This window comes from Geotrypetes seraphini, chromosome 3, assembly GCF_902459505.1.
Source record: "Geotrypetes seraphini chromosome 3, aGeoSer1.1, whole genome shotgun sequence".
NCBI lineage: Eukaryota > Metazoa > Chordata > Amphibia > Gymnophiona > Dermophiidae > Geotrypetes > Geotrypetes seraphini.
In genome coordinates, this window is record NC_047086.1 from 23,543,914 (window position 1) to 23,558,231 (window position 14,318).

Consider the following 14,318-nt stretch of genomic DNA (forward strand, 5'->3'; position numbering starts at 1 on the left):
TTAGTCATTGAATTGTGTCAATTTTGAGAATTCATCTGCTGTCTATATTTTGCACTGTTCAGGAAGAAATGTATTTGTTTCTTTTTCTCTGGGGTTGTACTGCATCGCAGGGTCTTGAATCTTAGGGTTTCCTTTGTATATATTTTAGTTTTTGGTCCCTTATTTGCATAGGGGATATTCTGTGTTCTGGTAGGAATGAATGTTGAGAAGCATACAGTGTGCTTTGTGTGGTTTAATTTTGTGGTTAACCATTGTGTGTTCTTAATACAATTAGGGGGCTGAGATGGGCAGGGTCTGGCCCACGACTTATCCCAGTTCTCTTCAACCGCCGGTCCACGGACCGGTGCCGGACCACAAAATAATTCTTTTAATTCTGCCGGTCCATAAGTGTAAAAAGATAGAAGAACACTGAACTAGCAAACAATGCTGCTGAGGGATGTTAACTTTTTCCCACTAATGACAGAACATTCAGTTGGATTTTGCAAGGCTCTTTCAAAAGCACAAGGCATTATACTTTGACATTAGTTCTTCATCTCAGAATAATAAGAGCAAAATACTTTTAGACCAACCTCTCAAGAGTGTTATAAGTGAAACCAAACGGTGCTCCTGAACCAGCTGCTGTAACTTTTTCTGTAGGTAGTAGTCTGTGTACTCCTCCAGCGTGTTTTTGAACAGGATTCGTCCGCCCATCAGGAGGTGATGGAGCCAGTCAGGAATTCGGAAAACCACTCGGCCTGCAAAAATCCCCCAAATGCTAGTTTTTCATTCAGTTTTACACAGCTTGCAATTACATCTGGTCTTTTGTAGCTGTCAAGTGGTAACTGATCTGGCAGTAATACCTTAGGGGTTTTGTTTTGGTTTTTTTTTTTTATTATTTAGAATTTTGTCCCTAAAGTTTTACAATGAACTAAGCAACTGATTCTACTTTTATATTCTGCGATGTTGATGTCTGCAGACTCCTGAAAATTCACAAATACGGCACACCAAACACTGAATGATTTAAGGGGACCTACAAGCAGAATTCTGCCCCTGTAGGAGGAGTTCACTGAGGACAGCAGGATCTGTGAGGGTTGCTATTCTGCTTGTCCTTGGAGAGCGCACTAAGAAATAAAGCCAGCTCGCCAGTCATTTCGAAAGTTCCTTCATTTTAAATTTCTGTACTGGTGGACTTCTTTACCTTTGGTATAATTCATGAGCATAATTTGAGTGAAATGGTAAGAGAATTGCTCTCCCCAATGCTTCAAAGCTAGTATTTGGCACTCCATTTTCTAACACCAGCCTGAAGCATTTTTTTTTTTGGGGGGGGACAGACACTGCCCCCCCAACCCAACGTACATCCATGAATTATGAGCCAGTCGAAAATTTTGCTACTGTGGCTGTTCCATTTTCTATTCTTTCCTCCCTCCAGTGGCGTAGTAAAGGGGAGCTACCCACAACAGCACTCTCTCCGATGTCACTTCCAGACCCGCATCTAGGAAGTGACGTCAAAGGGCGAGCCGACATCGATGTGGGTAGCATACTGCTCATGCTGAAGAAGTTAAAAAGGTATGGGGAAAGGGGGCACCACTGCCCTAGGCGCCCAACTGCCTCTTTCCTTTCCTGCAAAACAGGGCCGGATTTAGATGAAAAGAGGCCCTAGGCTATTCCACTTATGAGGCCCTTTCACTTCCCATTTTTAAGTTTGTAAATTACATGAGAGATAATAAAATACATCATTACTGTGATATATATCAATATGTTAAATGAAACATGTTGTTATTGGTACTAACTTTTATAAAAAATGTGACACGGATAATAAATAAAAAAAAGTCGAGAACACTTATTTGGACATTTATTCTCAGCACCATATATAGTACTTGTAACAATAACTAATCAAACATAACACACAACATTGCCCCTTCCTATGTCCATAGTGCCCCCAGTGCGTCCTTCCCCACCTCACCCCCCCTCCAATGCCCGCCTGCCTCCCATCCCCCTTCCATTGAACACCCCCCCAAGCCATCCTGCCTGCCTGCCTTCCATTAAACCCCCCCTCCGATGCCAGCCTGCCTGCCTCCCATCCCCCTTCCACTGAAACCCCCCCCCCCGATGCCAGTCTGGGCCGCCCTGTCCTGACGGATCCACGTTTTGCCTCTCTCCCCGAGGGGCTGGGCTTTGCCCAGCTGTTTCCGGACTGATGCCTTTCCCTCCCCGATCCTCCTCCCAGGGCGAGAAAAAGAAAGGGAGAAGCCGAGTCAGCGCCCCGTTGCGGCCGGAGCCGGTTCCAATCCCGAAGCATAGAATTTCTCCTTATTTTCGGTTCAGTGTTTTAGTGTTCACTGTTTTTAGAATAGTGTAATTTTAATTTTGCTAGCAATTTGAATGTAGGCCCCTCTTGATCTTGAGGCCCTAGGCTGAAGCCTAGTTAGCCTATAGGAAAATCTGGCCCTGCTGCAAACACAGAAACAGCAAATGTAAAAACAGTAGCCATCCTCGTGGAGTTCTGCCCTCACGTGCCATTAAAGGTCCTGCCATCCTGCCCCCATATTGCAACAAAAAGTGCATGCTAAAGGGAGCAGGATGGCAGGGCCTTCAGTGCACATGAGGGCAGAACTCCACGAGGATGGCTACTGTTTTTACATTTGCTGTTTCAGAAACCAGCAGCAATGAAGTAGGAAAGGAAGAGATGCTAGACAGTGGGAGAAGGAGATTCTAGACTGGTGGGTGGAGATGAGAGAAATATGCTGTTACTAGTTAGAAAGGGGAGTAATAAAGAGAGAGAACAGTATTGGACCTGTGGGCAGGAAGGAGAGACTGGACTTGGGGAGGGGGTGAGCGTGTGCCGAGAGAGAGAGCTAGGTGGACCATCAGTAAGTTTTGGGAGAAATAGAGTGAAAGTCCGTGCCAGGAAGATGGACAGAAATAAAGAAATGTGGGAGAAAGGAAGGGAAGATATGATGATAAATAGGAGAAAGGAGAGAGAAGAGGGAAAGGTTTGAGGAGGAGAGATAAAAGAAGTAAGAGAGAGCAAGACGGGTTCTGAGAATGGTGAAAACAAGAGGTGAGAAGGGAAGAAGTGGAGAGAAAGATGAAGATGGTGTGGAGCAGAAGATGCAAGAAAGAGGTGAAATGAGGGAATTATGTAGCAAGGGTTGTACATAAGAGGAGAATGGAATCGCATAGCTGGATAAAGAAAACCATAAAGGGAAAACATAAAAAATGAGACCTATAAAGACAAAAGACTCAACAAGATGGAAAAATCTAGAGGAAATGCCAAGCAAATAAAATGAGCCAGAAAAAACAAAACACACAGCAATCAAGGGGGTGAGGAAGTGTGTGGAAAGATAAACTGAATTGCTAGGGAAGGGCTACACAAATGGAAACAAGAAAAAAAAGTAAAGAAGAATATCAAGAAATAAAAGATGTGAAAATAGAAGGGTCGAGGGTCATGGACTTGATAGATCACCTTTCTGCCAGATTCTAAGCATGTCATTTCTCTGTCCTTACTGAGCTCACAATATGTTATTCTAACATCCTGCTATAGCTATGATTGAGGCTAGTGACAACACGTTTGTGTGGTGGTGGGGGGGGGGGGGAATACAAGCAACGACAGTGCGTGTGGAAGAGAAGTACAGTGGTACCTTGGATTACGAGCAAAATCCGTTCCAGGAGCATGCTCGTAATCCAAAATGCTCGTATATCAAAGCAAGTTTCCCCATAGGAAGTAAGGGAAACTTGCTTTGATATGTTTCCACCCCCCACCTTCCCCCCCTGAGGCCAGCAGCGCTACTCCCCCCCCACGAGAACCGGCATTGCTCTCCCCGAAGGCCCCCCCGGGAACCGGCATCCTCCCCCCCCCCGCAATCCGGCACCCCCCCGCAATCCAGCACACCCCCCCCCGCCGCCATCGGGCACCCCCCCCGCCGCGACCTGAGGTCCCCCCAACCCACCCGAACCCTCTTCTTACTTTTCTGTAGCCTCCGCAGCGGCACCGGCACCAGCATGTCCTGTGCGTGGTGCCGGTGCCTGAAGATCTGCTTCCTGTGCTGGGCCTTGAGAGTTCACGTTCGACGTGAGAGTTCACGTTCAACGTGATCTGCACAGGAAGCAGATCTTCAGGCACCTGCACCACGCACAGGACATGCTGGTGCCGGTGCCGCTGCGGAGGCTACAGAAACACTTGCAAACCGATGCACTTGTAAACCGAGGTACCACTGTATAAGAAAGGGTGACTTCAATTACTTGCACTATAAAGGTAACACATTTTTAGAATCATATACAGTAAAACCTTGGTTTGCGAGCATAATTCATTCTGAAAACATGCTTGTAATCCAAAGCACTCGTATATCAAAGCGAATTTCCCCATAAGAAATAATAGCAACTCAGACAATTCATTCCACAACCCGAAAACTTTAATCCAAAATACTATACGTACTCGTATTGCAAGATCTCGCTCGTTTAGAACAGTCACTACACTCCCGCAGCGTCAGAGAGAAAAGAACCATCGGCTCAGTTGTGATGATGTGACGCGTGTATACTGTATGTACTCATATTGCAAGACATTGTGAGCCTTCGGGACAGTAAGGGAATTTTTCAAGTACCTTTCTTATTTCTAATCTTAATGTATATTTTCTGTAAACCGCTTAGAACCTAACGGATGTAGCGGTATATAAGAAATAAATTACATTACATTACATTGCTTGTTCATCAAGTTAAAATTTAAGAAAATGTTTTGCTTGTCTTGCAAAACACTCGCAATCCAAGGTTTTACTGTACTCGGTTAATAAGAATGTTCTAGCACCGGTTTGGGAAGGCCGGCTCTCCTCAGCGCTGCTAACCCTACACAACCCTTAAGGGGAAGGCTTTTTCTACGTCCACTGTGTACGGTTAGCAGCGCTGAGGAGAGCCGGCCTTCCCAAACCGGTGCTAGCACATTCTTATTAAGTCTATTCTTATCGAGTCTATGACTTCAATTACCCCAATACTGACTACATAAATGTTACATACTGGAAGTGAGGAAGGGGGCTGGATAGGTGCCAACGAGGAGGTGGGAGGGGATAATAGGAAGGATGCAGGAATTGCAGGGAAGATCATTTTAAATTTTACCTGCAGTAGGGGTAACTTGTTTAAGGATGTCTAGAGAATGACACGGTGACAAAATTCATCACCGTTCCCGTCCCCGCGGAAAATAAACCCATGTCATTTTCTAGAGTCTATTTCAACCTCGGTCCTTCTACACCAGCATTCTTCAAAGCAAAGCTTGCGGGTCAGTGGTTGTGGCCATTCATACTCTGATTCTTATGTGAGCCAAGGATAATGAAGCCATTGTGACATCACTGATGTGATTGGCTCTTAGGCACTGGTGGAATGAGGCATTATGACATCACAATATCTGCTCTGGATACCAGAGATTGTCATTCTGTAGTGTCTGTTTCAACCTCGGTCCTTCTACACCAGCATTCTTCAAAGCAAAGCTTGCGGGTCAGTGGTTGTGGCCATTCATACTCTGATTCTTATGTGAGCCAAGGATAATGAAGCCATTGTGACATCACTGATGTGATTGGCTCTTAGGCACTGGTGGAATGAGGCATTATGACATCACAATATCTGCTCTGGATACCAGAGACTGTCATTCTGTAGTGTCTGTTTCAACCTCATTCTTCAACGCAAAGCTTGCGGGTCAGTGGTTGTGGCCATTCATACTCTGATTCTTCCCTCTCTCTTTAAAGAATGACATGAAGATGGTTTCCCGCGGTTACACACGGGGACGGGAACGGTGATGAATTTTGTCACCGTGTCATTCTCTAAATTGTCTATGTCTGTGTGCAACTTATATTATAGTGTCATACTTGGTTAGCCACATTAGTAATACTAAGTTCGCCATCCTATGCTCGTCATGTTATGTTTTTGCAGTCTCATGTTTTTACCATGCTTCAACTATATTATACCATCTTTGTCAGATGTTTGCCATCACTTTGTATACACTTTATTATGTATGTAACCTGTTCTGAGCGCTCCTTAGAGAATGGAATATAAAACCAAAGGAAAAAAAAAAAAGAATCATGATGGCAGATAAAGGGCAAATGGCTCATCCAGTCTGCCCATCTGCAGTGCTCCATCATAGAGTAGAAAGTGAACAGAGGTTTGGAGGTGGAGGCAATTCATCTGTCTGACAAAATTAAATCCTCGACTTTGTTTTACGTTTCTATCGAAGTTGCTTCCACAGAATGTCATCATCCATGGACTCTCTACCCCACTTAAATTGCTTGCTCCAAAATTTTACTTTGTAGGACTCACCCTAAACTGCAGTCATATGTTCACAGATCTCCTTTGACTTTTTCCCTTCTTTTGCGAGACATTTTATCACTGAACGGTGATTCGCATGAGGACTCTCCCGGCATCCTGTGTCTTGCACTGAGCCGCAACTGTGCATGAGTAACCTTGTTTCACCATGCTCGCTGCTTTCTTTCATACTCGGGTAGATAAATTATTGAGCACCCCTCGTACATATTCATCATGAATATGCTAAACATCAGACTGTTGGACCATTTGGCCCTTATCTGCCATCATGCTTCCCCTTGTTCTCCATCCATTTACCCTTGGCTCCATCCACTCCTTGGTCCCTCCCCATTATGCTCCCTCTCTTGCTTTTTTACCCTTCTCCAGCTCTTAAAACTCTTAGCTATTCCCTTTTTTCATTGAGACTTAGTAGATAAGGGCAGGTTGTTCACCCTCTCCAAGGTAGGGAGAACGAGAGAGCACTCTCTAAAGTTAAAAGGGGATAGATTCCGTACAAACGTAAGGAAGTTCTTCTTCACCCAGAGAGTGGTAGAAAACTAGAACAATCTTCCGGAGGCTGTTATAGGGGGAAAACACCCTCCAGAGATTCAAGACAAAGTTAGACAAGTTCCTGCTGAACCAGAATGTACGCAGGTAAGGCTAGTCTCAGTTAGGGCGCTGGACTTTGAGCAGAGGGCCGCTGCGTGAGCGGACTGCTGGGCACGATGGACCACCGGTCTGACCCAGCAGCGGCAATTCTTATGTTCTTATGAGTGATATTATTTAATCATTCAGTTTTTAGTTCATTACATATTAGCTATTTATTTCATTGCAGAAAGGATAGAATTTGGAGTTATTTATCCTGCTCTCACTGATGGGCTTAGTTCCCTGCCATGCAGACAGCCATTATTAAGATGGACTTGGTGAAATCCACTACTTATTCCTAGGATAAGCAGCATAAAATCTGTTTTACTCCTTGTGACCTGGGTCGGCCACTGTTGGAAAAAGGATTCCGGGCTTGATAGACTTCTAGTCTGTCCCAGTATGGCAACAGTTCCTGTTGGCATTGCAAGCAGTAGGATTGAAGAAAGCAGCAGCTCTATGTAGGGTTAGGTATTAAAATAGCAGGGGCCTGGCTATTGCTAGAGAGGGAAAATCCCTTCAGAACAGCACAGAGGCTGAACTTGTGGAGGAAGGGCAAAGGCTAGAAAAAATGGAGCATATTGGTTGGGGGTAGGGCAGAGTGGAGAAAAAAAAAAAAAATGTGGCCAGTCTGATCGGCAGGTCTGGAAAATAGCAGCCAACTGCTTGTACGAGGAACGAACAAGTGAGTCAGAGCTCATGAACTCATTTCCTGAGGTTTTCTTAAAGATTAAGAAGCGCAGCAGTTGCTGTGGCTTAAAAAGCACCAAGAGGCCTCGTTTAGACTACATTACAAAACTAAGAGGTGAAAGGGTGATTGAGGGTTATGATGCCTCAGACCACACGCTTCTTTCACCTAGTAAGCTCATACATACATTGAATTAGCCAAAGAATGAGGTGCTGTTATTAAGAAATGTGGTACTTACTATTCATCGATTTGTTAACTCTGCATATGAAATAAAAAGCAGAATTTCTTACCCACATACATTAAGTAGTCATAGACTCCCTCTACTGTCATCATCTCCATGAAATAGTTCTGATTGTGCTTCCTCTCCACATTTTCAGAGCGATTTGCATTATTCTTGAACACATCATTGAAGAGCTAAAAATATCAACAAGATGCATCTTGAAAACCAGAAACAGGCAAGCATACATAAAGAAAAGATTAACCAAAAGTAAAATCATTATTGATTAGGAATTGTATATGCACAGTTTGTGAGCATATGCCCAGTAGTGCTGCCTGATTCACCGATGCACTTCAGTGAATCGATTCAAATTGACTCACTTTCCCCCCCCCCCCAAAAAAAAAAAAAATCAGACTCGCCGATTTAGTGAGTCCTGAGTCTCCCAACACGTTTGGGTCTCCTAAAGCTGCAGCAGCAGCAGCGGAGGCCGGTGGGCAAAGACACAGGTTGCTCTTGGCCTGCCCTGCTGGGGCCTTCCCTCTGCCGCATCACTGATGATGCGGCAGAGGGAAGCCCTGGCGAGCAGGCCACGAGAAGCCTGTTCACTGCCTGTTCCTGCCCACCGACCTCTGCCACTGCTGCACCACATGTGCAGGTCGTGCAGACAACAACCTCCATGCGCTCCCTGTGCTTCGGATCACATGGCTTCCAAGAGATTCAAACGCCCTAGAGCAGGGATGTCCAACCTGCGGCCCAAGGGCCTCATGCAGCCCCGTGAAGTATTTTGTACGGCCTCGGTCGAGGGCGATGCAGTGTTTTCCTCTGCTGCCCCGGGTGTTTACCATCTTGCAGGCTCCCTCCTCTGTTTTGCTGCAGCGTTTGTGTGTGTGTGCAGCCCCGGAAAATGATTTTTCAGCCAATATGGCCCAGGGAAGACAAAAGGTTGGACACCCCTGCCCTAGAGGAAAGAGTGGTCTGTGTCATTGTGAGTTTGAATCCCACTGCCAAAGTCCCACTATGGCAGTGGGATTCAAACTACAGATATAGATTCACAGTTGGACAATTGAGAAGTGCTGCATAGGAGGATAGGAGGGATGGAAGGCTATTGCATCAAGGGATGGGAGGGAGGGATGGAAATTTGCTCCACATGAGGGAAAAGGAGAAAGGAAGAATTGTTGAACATAGGGTGGAGGAGATGAAGGAAGAGATGCAACAAAGAGGTAGAAAAGGGTGAGAGGGAGAAATCCTGCATATAGTGGAGGGGAGGGAGACATGCATGGAGAAAAGAGAGAGAGAGAAAAATGTTGGACATAGGATGGAGGATAAGGTGAGATGGTGCATGAGATGGAAAGAAATGTTGCACATAATGGAGGGGAGGAAGGGAGAGATGCTGCAGGGGAATAGAGAGGTTTAACCCAGGGCACAAGGAAGTGAAAGGGAAGGTACAGAGATGGAAGATGAATGGTGAGTACGGAGAAAAAAGAAAACATCAAAAGGTTAGGAGGCCCTGGTGAGCGAGTTAACAGTAGCCAAACAGAAACCAGAGGCTGGGACCAACATGTTTTGAATAATAAAATGACCAGACAACAAAAGGTAGAAAAAAATAATTTTATTTTCTGTTTTGTGATTACAAAATGTCAGATTTGAAATGTGTATCCCTGCAGAGCTGCTGTTAGACAGTGAGCTTAAGCTAGGACCTAACAGAGAGAGGAAAAGTCTTTTTTTGTTTACACCACAGCACCGGCGTGGGGTTGGAGAGGGCAAAGGAGGGAGGGGTGGGTGAAGAGGCTACAAAAATAAAGCTGTCAGGCCATTTGAAAAAAAAACAAAAAACAACAAAACCTCCTGATTGGGTGAGAAAAGTGAATGGAATTGAAAAATCAATATGCCAAATCGAATCAAATCAAAATTTTTTTCCCTGAATCGGGCAGCCTCATCCTGCTACTTTTAGTTTTAAACTCAGTGCTGCTTTTCTGAAAGTCAACTGCCATGAACTTTCCTTTTTCACTTCCTCAACTGGACGATAACTAGGGGCTATAAACTTACAGGCCAGTACACAATGGCTTGACCTCTCTCCTGAGAGCTAGTAGAACCATGCACTGTATCTGCAACATTTCCACAGTCTTAATTGCTTTCTAGAAATTGTAGCATTATGAATTCAGTTGCGTAAACTAATCTTAAGCCCTCAGAAATCAGAGGTGATGTGGTTTTTGGAGAAAGACTCTGCCCGTACTTCATCTGGATACCAGAGCTGTTAAAGACCCTGATCCACACCTTGATACTAACCCAGAAAGGTTACAGCTATTCTCTTTAGCCAATGTCCCTTTTATATAATCTGAAATGCATCCAGTGGTTACAAAACACTGCAATAAAGGTATTGTATATTGTCAAATGTTCGGACATTGCACACTTTTAGCTGAACAGCACTGGCTACCAGTAACCAGAAAGATAAAGTTGAAAATGTTACTCTTGGGCATGTTACACTGGCCATCCTTTATATTTTCATTCTCTCCTCTTCCCTTATTGCCCATGACATCCTTTGAGATATTCTCAGGTCAATCTCCCGGTTACTCCATCTTTTAGGAAGCTGAGGTTGGATTGGTCACTTAGCTGTCTTGGAACCCACTGCCTGTTAATATTTGGGCTGAAGAGTCATTGAGTAAATTTAAGGAAGGTATTAAGATCTGGCTCTTCCATTGCTCTTACCCTACTGGGCTTCTGACTTGATTAGGTAGAGTTCCCAATCATGAGTGTTCTATGCTCTGTCGCTTTCTGATCTCACTACTGTTCTGCTCATTCCCGTCCCTTTTTACATTTTGTGTCTTTGCTAGGTTTTGTTGGTTTGTTTTTGTTGTTTCATGCTATTCAGACATCACTTGACGTTCTCAACTGCTTTGATGTCAATATTATGTGTTATTTATTTTAAAAAAATTCTATCCCGCTTATATACTAAGCGGGTTACAATATCCACATTCATAAATAAGAAAAAACCAGCAAATTTGTAAAATTTACAATGCAACAAATCAAACAAAGTCACAAAACATTAAACACATCACTGTCGTTTCAAATTCAATCTTCAGTCAAGGCTCTTTACCCCTGTGCAATTTCCTTCATACTGCTCGGCCAGCATTTCAATTCATCGATTGTTTCAGTACGCCCCTTTTGACCAGCAAGAGAGCCACATAGACAAATTTGCACTAGTCCGAAGAGAGCATTTGGTCCTGTAGCTCCATCATAGACCCCAAGAGTAATATGGTATAAGACCACTGTATTTTATGGCCCAAAACTTTTAATACAAAATCTAAAATCCTATTCCAGTAAACACTCAAACACACTCAACCTTTGTATTTTCACACAACGCAATTCTCATCCTCCCATAGACCAATTCTTGGCTTCTCTCTCCTTATACGCCTCCCAGAGAACTCCATTCCTCAGATAAGCCGCTCTTAGCTGTACCCTTCTCCTCCACTGCCAATTCCTTTCATCTAGCTGCCTCCTATGCCTAGAATAAATTACCCGTTTGTCCGTCAAGCCCCTTCCCTTGTTTAAAAGCAGACAGAAAACCCATCTTTTTGATATAGCTTTCAATCCTTAACCCTACTCCTCTGCCCTTCAACCCAGCTCTGATTAACCATTCCCCTTGACTGTATCCATGACATCCTGTTTGGCTGTCTTGGCTGTTTAGATTATAAACTCTTTCGAGCAGGGACTGTCTTCTTCTTCCTTATGACTCTGTGCAGCGCTACGGGTGTCTGGTAGCGCTGTAGAAATAATTCATAGTAGTAATGTGAAGAGTTTCAGTCTTTGGGAAGCAGTGCTGAGATTGTGATGTCATAAAGCACAGTTACTTACCGTAACAGTTGTTATCCAGGGACAGCAGGCAGATATTCCCACACATGGGTGACGTCACCGACGGAGCCCCGCAGCGGACAGCCTCGAAAGCAAACTTTCTTGAAGATCTCGATCTTTCGAGTGCTGTAGCGCGCATGCGCGCGTGCCTTCCCGCCCGAACTAGGGGGCGCATCTCCTGTGAGGATCCTCAGTTCAGGTACCTAGCTAAGAAGCCAACCCGGGGAGGTGGGAGGGTTGTGGGAATATCTGCCTGTTGTCCCTGGATAACAACTGTTACGGTAAGTAACTGTGCTTTATCCCAGGACAAGCAGGCAGCATATTCCCACACATGGGTGACCTCCAAGCTAAGTAGAAAGGGATGGAGGGAAGTTGGCAAATTACGAAAAAAGATTTTGCAAAACAGATTGGCCATCCCTCCTGGATAAAGTATCCAGACAGTAATGAGAAGTGAAAGTATGAACCGAGGACCAAGTGGCAGCCTTACAGATTTCCTCAATAGGTGTTGATCGAAGAAAAGCTACAGATGCCGCCATAGCTCTGACTTTGTGGCCCGTCACTCGACCTTGCAGAGGAAGACCAGCCTGAGCATAGCAGAAAGAAATGCAAGCAGCCATCCAGTTGGAGATGGTGCGTTTTGAGATAGGACGACCCAACCTGTTCGGGTCAAATGAGATGAAAAGTTGAGAAGATGTTCTGTGAAGTTGAGTGCGTTGGAGGTAGAACGCTAATGCACGTTTACAGTCCAAGGTATGAAGAGCCGCTTCTCCAGGATGAGAGTGAGGCTTTGGAAAAAACACAGGTAGAATAATAGACTGGTTGATGTGAAATTCTGACACAACTTTAGGTAAAAATTTAGGATGAGTACGGAGGACCACCTTGTCATGGTGAAAAACTGTGAAGGGTGGATCTGCAACCAAAGCTTGTAACTCACTGACTCTTCGAGCAGATGTGAGGGCGATGAGAAACACAACCTTCCAAGTGAGATACTTGAGGTGGGCTTTGTCAAGTGGTTCAAAAGGAGGCTTCATCAGTTGAGCTAGAACAACATTGAGATCCCAGACCACTGGAGGTGGTTTAAGTGGTGGATGAAGATTAAGAAGTCCTTTCATGAAGCGAGAAACCATAGGATGTGCAGAAAGAGGTTTCCCATCTAGAGGTTGATGAAAAGCAGTTATAGCGATAAGATGGACTCGAATAGATGCAATTTGAAGTCCAGACTGTGACAAATGAAGTAAGTAGTCCAGAACAGATGTCAAGGAGGAAGATCTGGGTGATAAGTGATGTGTAGAACACCAAGCAGAGAATCTAGTCCACTTCTGGCCATAACATTGTCTAGTTGATGGCTTTCTGGAAGCAAGTAAAATATCTTGAACAGATGGAGAAAATTGAGAAAATTCTGTTATACAGAAAGGTACCAAGCTGTTAAGTGTAGAGACTGCAGATTGGGAATGAAGCAAGGAACCGTGGCTCTGCGTGAGTAGAGAGGGAAATACTGGTAGAAGAAGAGGCTCCCTGGTGCTGGGTTGAAGTAGAAGGGAGAACCAAGGTTGTCTGGGCCACCGAGGAGCTATCAGAATCATGGTGGCATGTTCTGACTTCAGTTTGAATAGAGTCTTGAGAATCAGAGGAAACGGAGGAAAAGCATAAAGGAACAGATTCCTCCAGTCCAGTAGAAATGCATCCGCTTCGAGACGTTGAGGAGTATAGATGCGGGAGCAAAATTAAGGCAGTTTGAAGTTGAGAGGTGATGCAAACAGATTTATCTGCGGAGTTCCCCAACGAGCAAAGATTTGGCGAAGAGTTGGAGAATTGAGTGTCCATTCGTGAGGCTGTAGAAGACGACTCAATTTTTCCGCCAAATAATTGTGTTGACCCTGAATATAAACAGCTCTGAGGTAGATGTTGTGAAGAATTGCCCAATTCCACAATTTCAGAGCTTCTTGACAGAGGGAGTGAGATCCCGTCCCTCCCTGTTTGTTGACATAATACATGGCTACTTGGTTGTCTGTACGTACCAGAATCACCATGTCGTGAAGGAGATGTTGAAAGGCTTTGAGAGCATAGAAGATTGCTCTGAGTTCCAACAGATTGATATGACACCGACGGTCTGCTGGAGTCCATAGACCTTGAGTGCGAAGCCCGTCCACATGTGCTCCCCATGCATACGTTGACGAGTCGGTGGTGAGGACTTTCTGATGAGGAAGAGGGTGGAACAGCAAGCCTCTTGAAAGATTCAAAGAGAGCATCCACCAACGGAGAGACTTCCGCAATGAAGGAGTTATGGAAATTAGTCGAGATGGTGGATCCACGGTTTGCTCCATTGGGATGCAAGTGTCCATTGAGGAATACGAAGGTGAAGTCTGGCAAAAGGAATCACATGAACTGTAGAAGCCATGTGACCTAGTAGAACCATCATCTTTCGTGCTGGAACAGATGAAAGGTGGAAGACTTGTTGAGAAATCTGAAGAAGGGCGTCCTGACGCAGTTTTGGAAGGTAGGCTCTCATATTGATAGTGTCCAGAGTTGCTCCTATGAACTGGAGAGACTGAGAAGGAGTCAACTGAGATTTGGGAAAGTTGATGTGAAATCCCAAACTTTGTAGAAAAAGAATAGTCTGTTGGGTCGCTGCAATAACCCCTGAAAAAGAGGGAGCTTTTATGA

At 44.7% G+C, this 14,318-nt stretch overlaps 1 protein-coding gene across 3 annotated transcripts in view; it reads right to left on the reverse strand.

The window, feature by feature from the left end:
• Nucleotides 1-14,318, reverse strand: part of SNX14 (sorting nexin 14) — a 212,339-nt gene that overhangs the window by 17,309 nt on the left and 180,712 nt on the right. For all 3 annotated transcript variants that reach the window (XM_033937245.1, XM_033937246.1, XM_033937244.1), the window contains exons 23-24: nucleotides 7,879-8,002; nucleotides 570-734 (exon numbers count right to left, since the gene is read on the reverse strand). In XM_033937245.1, coding sequence (XP_033793136.1) covers nucleotides 570-734; nucleotides 7,879-8,002 — 289 coding nt within the window. The remainder of the gene's footprint in view (nucleotides 1-569; nucleotides 735-7,878; nucleotides 8,003-14,318) is intronic.